Source organism: Empidonax traillii, unplaced genomic scaffold (assembly GCF_003031625.1).
Source record: "Empidonax traillii isolate 1590-97213 ecotype Southwest subspecies unplaced genomic scaffold, ASM303162v1 scaffold2:size4533513, whole genome shotgun sequence".
Taxonomy (NCBI): domain Eukaryota; kingdom Metazoa; phylum Chordata; class Aves; order Passeriformes; family Tyrannidae; genus Empidonax; species Empidonax traillii.
The window spans coordinates 98,558-111,802 of NW_020955195.1; the positions used below are offsets into that span (position 1 = coordinate 98,558).

The 13,245-nt window shown below is 40.5% G+C and overlaps 1 protein-coding gene across 8 annotated transcripts in view; it reads right to left on the reverse strand.

The window, feature by feature from the left end:
* Positions 1-13,245, reverse strand: part of SHC3 (SHC adaptor protein 3) — a 60,595-nt gene that overhangs the window by 23,044 nt on the left and 24,306 nt on the right. For all 8 annotated transcript variants that reach the window (XM_027891831.1, XM_027891908.1, XM_027891657.1 and 5 more), the window contains 2 exons: positions 5,068-5,131; positions 2,615-2,734 (listed from right to left, as the gene is read on the reverse strand). In XM_027891831.1, the coding sequence (XP_027747632.1) occupies positions 2,615-2,734; positions 5,068-5,131 (184 nt within the window). The remainder of the gene's footprint in view (positions 1-2,614; positions 2,735-5,067; positions 5,132-13,245) is intronic.

Genomic DNA, 13,245 nt, shown 5'->3' on the forward strand with positions numbered 1-13,245 from the left:
TTTGTTACAGCTGATGATGAATGAAGCAAAAAGGTCCTATTCATCAAAACATTTTTCTGCTGATGCCACTCTGGTGAAATCAATGAAACCATGCCAATCTGTACACCAGCTAGGGTTCCTAACATTGTTTCCAACACCCACTGTGTCATTTTATGTTTCAAAAATCAGTGTTTGCAAAATGCAAGCAAAAATTTTACTCTGGCTGCACTGTAGCGTTGTGGACAAAATCAAAGGCACACTCCAGGGCATTGGAAATTCAAATTGCTTATGCACAATTTGAACTAACACAATATTTCTCTGGGAACAGACAAATTGTCCTGAACACACAATACTAGCAGAACAGCTCTGCTATTCTGAGATTTAACTTTTTAAAATCTTTTAATAATGAAATAATGTAATAATCAAGAAAGAAAAGGTCATTTGAAAGAAACTTTCACTTGATATTTGAGTCACATAAGACATGCCAAGGAATTCATCTGGGAGAGGACAGGCCTCTATTTAGTGCCTCAAAGCATGTGAGAATAGAATTAGTATCTCAGTTTGGAGAGGAAACCACATACTTTAGAAAACTGGTTTTCTGGGGAAAAAAAAAAAAAGGTTAAAATATATTCTCTGGGCTGTTTTCCCTATCCTGCATCTTAAAGACCTGAACTAGCAACTATCCTCCTTGGAAAGAAAAAAGCCTGACATGACTTTCTCTGGATCTTGCTGCTTCATTAAGTCAGAGAGAGTTGATAACTATTTGCAGTGTTTCTTTCATGTAAAGAGCACTTCATTTTCAATAGCCCTGCTTGTCTCACAGCAGCCTCTGAAGATGTGGTTAGTTTTTAAGTGTTCACTGGTGAATTAGTGTTCCATTACTCATCAGTGAGGATTTCCTTCTCTTTTTCCCATAAAGAAAAATTAATCCTAACAATAGAAATGAAGTAGTGAAGATCTGTTACACATTTAAAATTGTCACTACTCTGGCTTGTGCAAATAACCCAATCTTTTCCTTCAGCATCATATAAAGCAAAAATTATTTCACATTGTCTCTAAACTAATTTTTCCAAATTTTAAGAAAACTGAAAAGTTTTCTAAACCATTAGCTCAAGTCAGATTTATTTTTTTTTAAAGAAATATACAAAGCAAAATCATCTTCCACTCAGGCCTGCTTAACATACTCACAAACTGTTGTTGCAGCTTATGCAATTGCTTTCCTTCTACCCTAAGGGCCAACAACTCTCTCTTGTCTTTTCTTTCTCTTCAGCTCCCCTGGGAAAAAGAGGCTATTACAGGAGTTCACAGCCTTCTTCCTGTGTGGGGCCTCAAAGGGCAAAGCTGCTGGGCCATTCTTATTTGCAAATCAAATGCTTGGCACAAACAAGAAGCAGGGGAGACCGCAGCCAGACTAGGGATCTCTGAGAAACCAGACGGTTCCCAGGCCAGCAGCACCCAGAAAAGTCTATCTAACTCGAAAAGAATTATGTGAGAGAAAGATGAAGAGTTTTGTCAGCTCAGAGAAAAGGCAAAACATCTGGGGGATGACTCTTCTCTGGGATAAATCAGTCTAACTACAATTCTGCCCTGGCACTGGCTGAAGACGAGGCGACTTTCAGGGTTTGGCACTTTCTTAGTAGATCTAATTAACATCAATTTCCCGTGTTTCTGACTGGGGGCAACTGTCCCTGTGAGAAGCACTGCTGTGTATATTCCACAGAAAGTGCAACCAGCCACAGCAGTGCTCCCAGTGTCTCAGTGCTCACTGCAGAGGTTTTGGATGTTTCCTAAGCAAGGATAAGAACGATGATAAATGAAGGAAAGCTCAGCAATAATAATAATCAGAAACTTTTTTAGAGGACGGTGGGCATATTCGTTCTTCATCTTTAATCCTGGCACCCCAAAGAATGGCAGGAAGTTCATTGTTTTCCCCTCTAGCTGTATCTGGGCAGAAAGTCGTGTGCCCTTACAGAATACGAGGCTGGCAGCAAATAGCACAGCAGGGACCGCGCATGTCCGTCTGCTTTCTCTTTGCACATCCTCAGCAAGGATTTTTCTCATCTCATACATCATTCACAAACCACTGCAGTGATTCCCCAAAGTGTGTTCTGTTCCTTCAGCACAGCGAAGAAGAAGAAGAAGGAATAAGCTACTTGAAAAAGGCTGCCTTGCCTCTGTGAAAGACTGGCCTTTCACTGCACTGCAAGATGCCTGAAGGGTGTATTTTTAGCAGTGCCTCAGGAATGGTTTGCCCTTTTAGACTCTAAATCGAAAAAAAACAACAAAATTGGGGATGTACATTCAGTCCTTTGGTTGGTTACTCCAAGCACATCCCTTTTACCACCCTGAAAGTTTGTAATTGTACCCAATAAGAACTACCATGACCAGAAAATGACATTTTATGTTATAGGTCTTATAAGAGCAAAACCAACCTACCAGAAACATGACAAGAAGGATATCATTCATGACAGCTGTGTTGAATACTGGAATAAGCTGACTTCTACTATGATTCATATTTTGTATTTATTCATTTTATAGACATTATTGAGGAATAATAACTTTGAGCAACTATTTGACAGACAGCAGCAGGCTGTTCCCCAAAAACCTTACAAATTAATACAGAAGTTGCACTCACCTGTTTCGTATCAGGATTCATTAGATTTAAGCTGGTGGTGGAGATATTCAACATTATGCTCATTCCTGCAAACTGAAGATTGCTCTTTCCCAAGATGCTAGAAAGGACTTTGCTTGGTGGCTGTGAGGAGGGGGGGAAAAAAGCAGATTTTTGTTCTCTGTTTATTTGGGATGACCTTCATTGTATGCAGGGTTAGCGGTGATCTGAAGGGCCTCTAAAAGGTTTATGACTTTAAAAAACTTTTACTTACAACAGTTGTTTTCCCCTGGAAAAGGTTTCTCATTTATACTACTACTGCTCCCACTGATGATACTAGAAAGGCAAGTAGTCATCTGCTCTTGACCCAACAAAATAGGAATGCATGACTTGACAGAAAATAGGGGGTTTGTAAGGCAGCAAACTCTCACCTTCACTAAGGGACAAAGTAATCAGACTAAGATGAAAGCCTTCAGTCAGAATCTTAAAATGATAATGTTCTTGTCCTGTAAAAACAGCTTCAACTCCTGAATAGAAATCTGTTCTCTGCATCTACTGACCTCTCCCCACATGGAAAGTGGGACTTCAGGGATACCAGTGGGCTGCTTACAAAATGGGATATAGTGTGTTATGGACTAGAGGACCTTTAAAGATCTCCTCCAACCCAAACCATGCTATGATTTTACTTGTAGACTCCCTAGCAGTAGGTAAAAGCCCAGACATGGGCTAAATAAAATGGGTTGGGGTACCACACGCAGCTAAAGATTACTCCTAACCCCGAGAATAAGTACAAAGTGTTAGAATGTAATAAGGGGGATGTAACAATATCAATAACTTTTGTAGGCACTTCACTAGCTCTCGGGAGGTTTTGTAGCAAGGCAAGTTACACTGACAAAGCAAAATTCACAAACTTCTCCCCTTTGACAGCTTTGCAGAACCACACAGCTGGAATGAGAGCAACCTCGTTCAGGTAAACCACAGCCTGTGCAAAATGAGGATGCCCAGCAGTAACAGACCAAGCCCTTCTACTTGCTGAATTTGCACTGGTGAATATTTATGTTGGTCATTAAGATATAAAAGCAAAGCTGTGACTGGAGGCAGTGTTCTTCTGCCACTGTATTTAGATTTGTCCTAAGCTGCCTGCAAGCTTGGAAAGTTTTATTCATAGCAGGCTGGACACACTTGTGCTTTTGTAGACCTTAAAGTTTACACACATTTAGCTTTAATTTCTTTTCCTTCTGTTTAACTAATTAAAAATACACTACCTACATCCTGCTCCCCTGTAACATTTGTGCTGCACTATTTTAACGTTGTCGTGTTGCAGAGCTGGTACTTCATTAACTTCTCAATGAAAAAATCTCTTTTGAATATTCTTGTATATCTCTTTTTTCCCTCAATTCTTCATGATCCTGCCTAAGGGTCACATGCCCACAGCATGGTTAAAATGCGAAAACATGCCCTCAGGAGGCACATGTCACCTTAACAAATTTGACAAGCCACTAGTGGCAAAAACAGGATGAAGGTACAGACCAGCAAAAGAGATCTGTGACATTCAGCTAAGTTCTGTTGCTATTCCTTTTCAATAACTAGTAAGCAACATTGCTTCTAAAACCTGTAATACAGCAAGCTGTCTCACTAGGTAGTTGGAACTCTGTTTATTTTACTTTTCCAATTGTGTCATTTTGCTTTCCAAGGAAACGTGGTACTTTTGTCTTTACTTTCAGTACTAAAACAAAAAGCCCGAGAACCAGGAAATGCCAGTGTGACAAATTTGGTGGTGGGGAAACCACAGACCCAATTTCTGAGACAATTTCCAATTGCACCATGACATATGTTGTCACATTCTAACTCCTACCACACAAATAAAAACAAAAGCATGACAATAACCATGTCAGGGACCCACTGGACTCACCATAAGTGCTGACCACTGAGCATCAGCCCCATGGAAAGGGCACAGGGAACAAAGGATCACTTCATATGTTCTCTCCGTTCCCAGAAATCAGTGATTACCAAACTCATTAAATGTCACCAGTAGAGCTATGCTCCAAGAACTGAACTAACCACTTCCAAAACTGTGTATGTTTTTTTTTTGGCTTCTGCTCTATCTTCCAGCACCTTTTTCCACAATTTACTCATGCATTTTATGAAAAGCCATTTTCCCTTTTGTTTTTTTTTAACTCTTCCACATGCGATCTACCAAAAAAAAAAAGAAAGTAAAAGGATGGGGTTTCTACAGAAGCCACATAAAGGCACAATCTTCCTCCTAGATGTATTCATGGTTCCAGATGACTAAAAAAGCAGATCCTGATGAAAAGGGCAAGCGACAGCATACCTTGGGTGAAAACAGCCACTACTTTACATGATTAATGATCTGCAATTCTCAAAGCTGCTTTAAAGTCACCTGCCTGCTGTGCCTGGTCTCCTCTGTGCTGAAATAAGAAAATAAAGTCAACTGCACTACAAGAAAAGAAAAATACCTTTCGTTTCTTGAAGGCTCCTTTGGCACCAGGCACGGCTTCACAAACACGACTGATTGCTTCCCTGAAGAGACAGAAAATAGCTTTATGGCAAATTAATGTGTGGATTTCTTCATTACGTTTCAAATGCACTGGAGAGAACAGCTTCAGACCATATTTCTGTTCACAAGTGAGGATAGTTAGCAGGTCAGTTAGCTTTCTCCTCAAAAAAAAGAAAATGTTTTCTTGCTCTACTGAAAAGAGATTTTTCTCACTGTAAATAGAAATATTAGTCTTAATGCCTTCTTCCAAGTCTCATTTTTGCACATTGCTTAACACCTTTTTTAAAAAAAAAAAAAAAAAATTGTTTCTTGTAATGCAAGAGTTAGAAAGGGTCATTTTTCTCACTGCTATACTGTGCATTTATCCGGTCAGAGGAAAACCACAAGGCTTTAGACAGGATCAGAAACCTAAAACATTCCTAAAACAACCCTAAAACAATATATGTGTTGTATATAATACCCATGATGTACAAAATTTTAACTGATATCTGTTCAATACCACCTGAATAATTTATTAGTGGTTTTATCTTTATACTGCAAGCAAACTAATGCCAACAACATTTTGCTTCAGTTTTATAATGTCGCTTCATTCATCCCATTGCACTCGCGTTGACTGAAAGAAACGCAAGTTCAAAAGTGATTTGAAGTTGTACCCTCTCACCGAAGAGTAACTGTGTACCACAAAAACACTCGAAATCATACTGCTACAAACAAATCTTGTACCTCCTCTCAGGATTTACCAGCTTATTTTCTGAACAGTCAGTCTGGTCAGTCTTTAGAATTTGCTCTTGTGCAGAGAGACTTTCCTCTAACCACGACAAACAAAGCTATAATAGGCCTGTCTCACAGATAATACTGCAGAGCAATTCCTCATTTCACAGGAATGAGCAAAGGAGGCTCCAGACCTTATTTAATTATTTTTAATATGTATTGAGACTAACAGGACTTTATATTTAGAGCCGAGACCGTGCAAATAACGAACACCGTATGCAACAAGCAAATAGAAAACAAGAGAATGGCAGACAATGAACTACAAGACAAAGAGCAGTCAAAATAATCAAAACCTTGAAACATCATCTGGATAAAAATATAAAAGGTATTAACTTTATGCCATATGCAGTGTCTTTGAACTATGCATTAGGTGATGACACAGGATCAACAAATGAGTCTGGAGAGAAATTCATATCCCATACAGTATTCAATGTGTAATGGCTCAGGAAATGTCACAGGTTGTATCTCGTTACATTCAGTAACTGCAATATATATAGTTATACCTTGGGTGCTTTCACCCAAGGCCCAATCCAAAGTTTGTATCACCTGAAAGAATCATATGGATTTATTATTTTTGGGGGGTGGGTGGTTGTGGGCATGAACAGTCCTTGAAGCGGGTCTGCAGTCCTGCCATTATGAAGAAGTGTGAGATTTACAGCAAGAGACGGTCAAGAAAAAAGCTTTCAGGCATACAGTCCTTTCTTCAGGTCTAGAAGAGAGCTTGTTTGTTCCATAGCTTATTTTTGGGGGGTGTTTTTTGCCCCCTAACTACATCTGCCTGTCCAATAAAATTGCCTCTCACTACAAACCCTGCCTTGCATATGCACTCTCAGACCATTATAGTTACAACAGCGCTCCATTTCACAGTTCGGTGCTTGCACTTAGTTCCCACATTCACCCCGATGTTTCTTTGACTCCAAGCAAGTGTTCTAGCTAAAGTAGTTGCCAACTTTTCTTACAGAGCAAGTAAAAAAGCAATTGCTTTAATAAAGCAGCCCTGATGCATCTTAGAAATAAGAGCACAGCAAGCATCATGCACACTGATTATCATGCTTCTGAGACACAGGTTAGTCCTGAAAATGTAATCAGGAGAAATAAATATTATTCTTCTCAAAAGAAGAATTCACTAAAAATGCTTTTCTTTGATTCAGGACAAACAGTCAGCCATCATGTTTTACAGAGTCGTCCCCTTTGGCTACTGAGCTAAAACTTGTGATTTCCTGTCTCTTTCTTCCACAGAACCAAGTTCTTTGGAGGCAATGGAGTGAGCAGTCCTGGCCAATGACAGTGTCCAGCCCACTGCTCTCTTGAGGACTCATGGCTCTTGCTTCACCAAGTGTGTCTCAGCTCCCCAGGCATTTTGTCTCCAAGTTGCTCTCACAGAGACATCACTTCATCCTCTTTGTCTCCTCCAGTGGTCCACCTGGTGCATAGAGATACCTCAGAGGTTTTGCCTCTCACAGAAAGGATTTCTATTTCAGAGATGTGAACTGTGCTTGAGGGATAAATTCAGATGTAATTTCCTTTCTCTTCCTATTTGTCTCCACCATCTTCTCTCTCTAGTGGCAACATGGAATAAAAGAGAATTTTTCAGGCCACTGCATCTGACAAAAATGGTGTGCAATCTTGTTATTTTTCTAGTACAGGGTTGGGATTTGTAGTGGTTTTGCTACTACCCCTACTGTCTGCCAGCTCCTTGTAATCAGACATGAAGTGTGTTACTCCATAGATTCATCTGACTCAAAGACCTTGTAGACCAATACTGCCACTTGGGTGTAGGAGTGGAAATGCTGAAAAGGCTTGAGCTCAGGGCAGAGATCTGGCAAGGCAGCCTTGGCTACTCCTTCTACACTCTGCCTTGGCAAAGCAGGGAAAGCACTGAGGCACAGAAAGGCTGGGCTGTATGTCCCCTCGCTCAGTAACAAAATTCTATACATTTTCCAGTTACTTATCTTCCTTTTAGTAAACTATCTCAGTTTTACTGCACTCAGTGTTCTCAAAGGCTGTGGCAACACTGTGACGCTTCGGTTTTTGAAACCCTGTGAACACTAAATGCATTCAAGCAACTGCAGATTTGAAGTTAACAATGCTTTCAGTGAAAATGCTGGGAACTTCAGAAAATACATTCACAGAGCAGTTCTGCATAGGTAAGGTCAGAGTGCCCTGGCATCAAAACCCTTTGCATACCTGCAACAGAAGGCACAGTGCTTTTCCTGCGTGGGAGTAAAGAGGTCTAAAAGAGGTATCTGATGAAAACAAGATGAAAAAGAGCAGCTGAACATCTGCCGCTGCACTGATAGGCACATTTTTCCAAGGCTCACCAAGATGGTTAGATCACCTGCGCTACGAGGAAAGGCTGAGAGAATTGGCATTTTCAGAAAGGAAAAGAGAAGGCTTTTGGGTGACCTAAATGCGTCCTTCCAGTATCTGAAGGGAGCCTACAAGAAAGATAAAGAGAAACTTTTTACAGCCTTTTTACATGTAGCGATGGGACAAGGGGAAATAGATTCAAACTGGAAGGGAGCAGGTTCAGGTTAGATTTTAGAAAGAAATTCTATGTTGTGAGGGTGAGGATACACTGTCACAGGTTGCCCTGAGAATCTGTGGATGCCCAGTTTTTGGAAGAGTTCAAGATCAGGTTGGATGGGGCTCTGAGCAACGTGGTCCACTGAAAGTCACGGAATGGGGGTTAGAAATAGATGATCTGTAAGGTCCCTTCTAACCCAAAAAATTCAATGATTCTATGACAGTTCCCAGATCTTTCCATTCAGAATATTCCAGGAAGGTGGGGCAGGGGTGTCCTTACACAGATAACCTGGTGATGTGGAAAAGACAGCCTGAAGATTTCTTTCCACCTTGCATGGCCAGGCAGTACAGGGCAGTAGTAAGCTTCTTTTTTTTCAGCAGATCAATTTTCCAAATGCCTCAGCAGCACAAAAATCCACAAATCAAGCCCAGAAACAGATACTGCTGCTACACTGAGAGTGCTATCACTTGTGTGTGAAAATGCTTGCCCAAGGAAGGCAGAAGTTCTGGATCTATCTACATGGCTTAACTGTTGCACGGAGTTTGGGAAAGTTGGATGCAACTACATTTGCTTCCTTTCCAGTTAGAAATTTATTTGACACAGACACACATTACACCTTCTAAGCCACATCCTCTTAGGCTCAGATAAAAACCAATGTAGAGTTAGGCCGATCTCTTGTGAAATTAGTGACTGCGCTGTCTGCAGGGGGGACCACACGTTGAGTTCCAAATCTGTCCAGGAGCATTTTCTGCTTTGCAGATGGTCATATTCTGGAGTAACTTTCTTGGCACAAAACATGTTGTGTATTTCGAATATAATTTCAGCACGCAAGAGTATCCAGTAAAAAAATTGCCAATATGCATTTTCTGAAACTGAGCTGTTCTGCTTTAAAGTGACTTGACATCTGAGTCAGAAAAAAGGACATTTTACGTTTCCGTTTTGCTCCATTAAAAAGCCTGATAGCTTTCATAGCTTTAGTGATATTTTACTCTGTTACCTAAAGCAGCCCTCTCAGGAAGCTCAGATCTGCTCCTCTATGGAGTACCATCACATGAAAATACTCTCCATTCTTGTGGTTTCAAATGTTTTTCTGATTGTGATGTTTTGTTGTTGCTGTTCTTAATTAATTCGATTTAATTGATTAAAAACCAGAACTTTGGAACTCATATTTCAGGGAAATGACAGGCCCATACAAACAGCACAGATTTTCTCAACATATTTGGAAAAAGTAAAGCCATGCCAAATAATGAGACAAAAAAATGTGACTTGTCTTTAGTCTGAAATGTTTTGTATCACAATACCTAAAGCCATCTGACATTCTCTTAAGATATTTTAGTATCCTGTAGTTCCCAACTTTACCTTTTCCACCTCCAAAGCTTAGGGCTTCACAGGTTAAAAAAAGCAGACACCAAAAGGTGGATTTTTTAAATGAAAGCCTGACACGACCAGAAGAACTGTACAGAAGACTCAGTTACTTCTTAACAATACTATGTTCCTGTCAATTTTAATAACTTCTAAATCATTACCAAGCATTGTACCAGTATTTCCTGAGGAGAAACAAAAGTCTGTACTAAATATAAAAATAACTTGCTTCTGGAAAAAAAACAAAAAAAAAAAACAAAAAACCAACAACAACAAACAAACAGAGACCAGAAATACATTTTTAGAAATCTGTTTAATAATTGAAATGCTGTTTGTTCATTTGCAAAACAGGCATAATGAGCATGTGCTGTCTGAAGTAGGACAGGGGACATTGACAATCTCTGAACACTAAACCATTGTATTTCTGTTCACAGAACTTCAAATGCCAACTTGCAGATTGACCCTGTCTGGAAGATGTGAGGCCGAACAAGCAGCTGGGGAGAAACACAGGTACGGAGAGGAAGGGCAGGCTAACTCTGCAGCACACATGCACCTACTGCCATGAGTTCAGAGCACACTCCCCCTGTGGGGAATCCCCCCCAGAAAGGGGTGCAGAGACTGAGTGGTGCCATTTGTCACACCATCCCGACCGAAGCAACGCCTGTCGTGATGGGAAGCCTGGAAGAAAAGGTTTGTGGAATAGGGTGACATCAGCAGGTGTGTCACACACAGCTGATGTGACATCAGTGGTAGAGCAAGGAGACGACAGTCTTCTTTTTCTTTTTGTCAGCTCCTCGTTTCATTTCTTCAAATGGATTCTTTTCACATGGAGGAAATCTACAAGCAGAAAATGAAAGGAAGCTGGCCATCATAATTTTTGTTTTATTGAATAAACTTTATACAGTAAAACTGTTGATTTTGGCAACTGTTAGACATAGAGTACCACATGCATTAGGTATTTAGCATGCAATCTATGTAATGATAGTTATCCTTAGGCTCCTGCATCTTCAGTGTGAGACTTTCCATTCAACTCCTAAGAGAAATCAGTGCACTTGTGAGGACTCCTTTGCTTTTACTGCCGAAGAGACTTTTTATCCATTGGTATGCTCAGTGACAGCTCTGTTCTCAGTATTTATAGATCACCTAACTTCAAGGAATACTTGGGACAATTTCTGTGCAATCTGTACCTTCTTTTATAGCACGTGAGTAAATTTCAGAAACCCAGTTTCATTCATCAGTAACAGAAAAGTCCACCTGATCTTTATGACTTCTTCCAATACAGAAGTTCTGAGCAATAATCTTATTTAAGGAATGTAGAGTCAGACTTGTTTATCCAGCAGTACACCTTATTTAGATACATCTCTTAACTCCACATGCATACACAGCTTTTGTGGACATAGAGCGGGAGTGTATAAAACCTTGGCGTTGAATGCACACCTACAAAACCTTTCTTATACACAACCCTCCATCTGTCAGGACTATGATCAATGACACCTAAAAATCTAAAAAAAAAAAAAAAATGTACTTGAAGGTTTAGATCTGTTAAGTAGCTCAATCTTTTAATTTCTTTTGTGACCTTTACGCTTTTTTCCCCTCAGCCTGGTCTCTAGACTATTTATCCTAGTACAGGTCAGAGAGATGGAGACAGGGAAATTGAAACTGTTTTCTGTTGCTAAATCAGGATCATAATAACCTCCAAACTGGGTCCAGTCTCAGGTCATTTACTAAGGTATCTTCTCCATCAAAGAGTCATGCATAACAGATATTTCAAAGGACGACATAAAATCTTAAAAATGTAAAATGAAAACATTTAGTCTAACAAATATTGTCTAATTGGCTTCATGTCCAAAGCAGGACTTCAAAGACAGATATCTTACAAAAGCTCTTTTTTTTTTTTATTAGATTATTATAGTTCTACTGCTGCCCTTTTGAATAACTGCATAAGACAGACGACATTTTATAAATATGCAAGCTGTGTTTGCCAAAAAGGACTGTCCAGTGGTGATGAACTGTCTTGTGTGGCTGGACATGTCATGAGAATGACACACAAACTCCTTAAGCCATCATTTCTTTGTGTAATCAAGCTGCCAGGTGCTACTAGCAGAACATGAGCGTGTCTCCAAGTTTCCAGGCAGTTATTAACTTTGTACTGCAATTTGCATTTAAAGTGTGTTAAGACCACTCCTCCTCAAGTCCTGCTTCTGAGCCACCAGCTTTATGAAAATCCAGGGTACAACCATCCACACAACTGCTTCCCTGACTTTTTGGCTTTCAGCTTTACACCCTCTCCATCCCCTGAGAGGCTCTTTGTTTCCTTACAAAGGCATGTGAGCTCAACTGATTGCTCTCACTCTAGCTTTGCATTACCATATATTAGTCAAATTCTTCCAAATACTAGGTAACATTTTCCACACTAATACGACTTCAAAAATGAAGGACTCCAGTGTTAGGCATACAAAATCCTATTTATTCTACCCCATTTCTGTGCTAATGACAGCTTAACCAGCAAATGTAAATTATTCTCTAACTATCAGGCACTGTATCTGTCATTGCCCCACTCAGTGGTGTGCTGTGTGAATTATAAGGATGCCTCCATCCACTTTTGAGAATCTTGTTTCCTGGTGAGCCCTACAGTAGTCAGCACCCCCTGCTTCCCAGAGTTTTGGCTCTGAAGTAACTGTGCACATTCCCTCCTGCCTACAGCTGTGCATCCAGATGGTTTATGTGTTCTGCCATCCCCTAAGCACCACGCCACAGCCAGAGTACACAGAGCAGAAGGCAGAGGTGAACTGCACTCACCTTCTAAGCAAGACAGCCTGTTAAGGAGGACACTGAACACAGAATTCCCTGTAGGTAACACATTACCTATCCACCTTCAAAAAATCACAGGAGAAACATTCCTCCTTTTCAGTGTCTTCCATCCTTTCTTTCAGTGATGCTTGGTGACAAATGGATATCTGCAAAGAATAGAGATATAGCTGAAACACCACATCAGCTGAGCTTCATTCGTGTCATTTAGCATTGGACTCAAATCCAGCTCTAAAATTTGGATTTCCACCATCCCTCCCCCAGAAGCTTGGGATATCAGCATAAATGGATTTGGTTTAATAATTTCATTAATAAAACTCAGGCCACAGCTTTGGAGAAGAATTTCCCTCCAGTCCTTCAGCCCAACACAGTTTGTGGAGAGGGCTGGGATCAGAGCTTGGTTTGGGTCCAGCACTGATATGAAGTGTCTCAGCCCTCTGATCTACTTGCTGTTAAGGCAACATGCAATGCAGTGTTTCACTCAGCACGGGGAGGCGCAGCTTTCTGATGCTGCATGCAGGAAAAATGGTGGCATTCCATCAAATGCCAGTGAGCATCAGGCATCCCTGTACACCCCAGACCCGGGTGTACAACAGATAGTGCATGCAGCATCCAATTCAAAACCAGGGCATGACTCACTCATGCATAACAACACACAAGTGAGGGCTC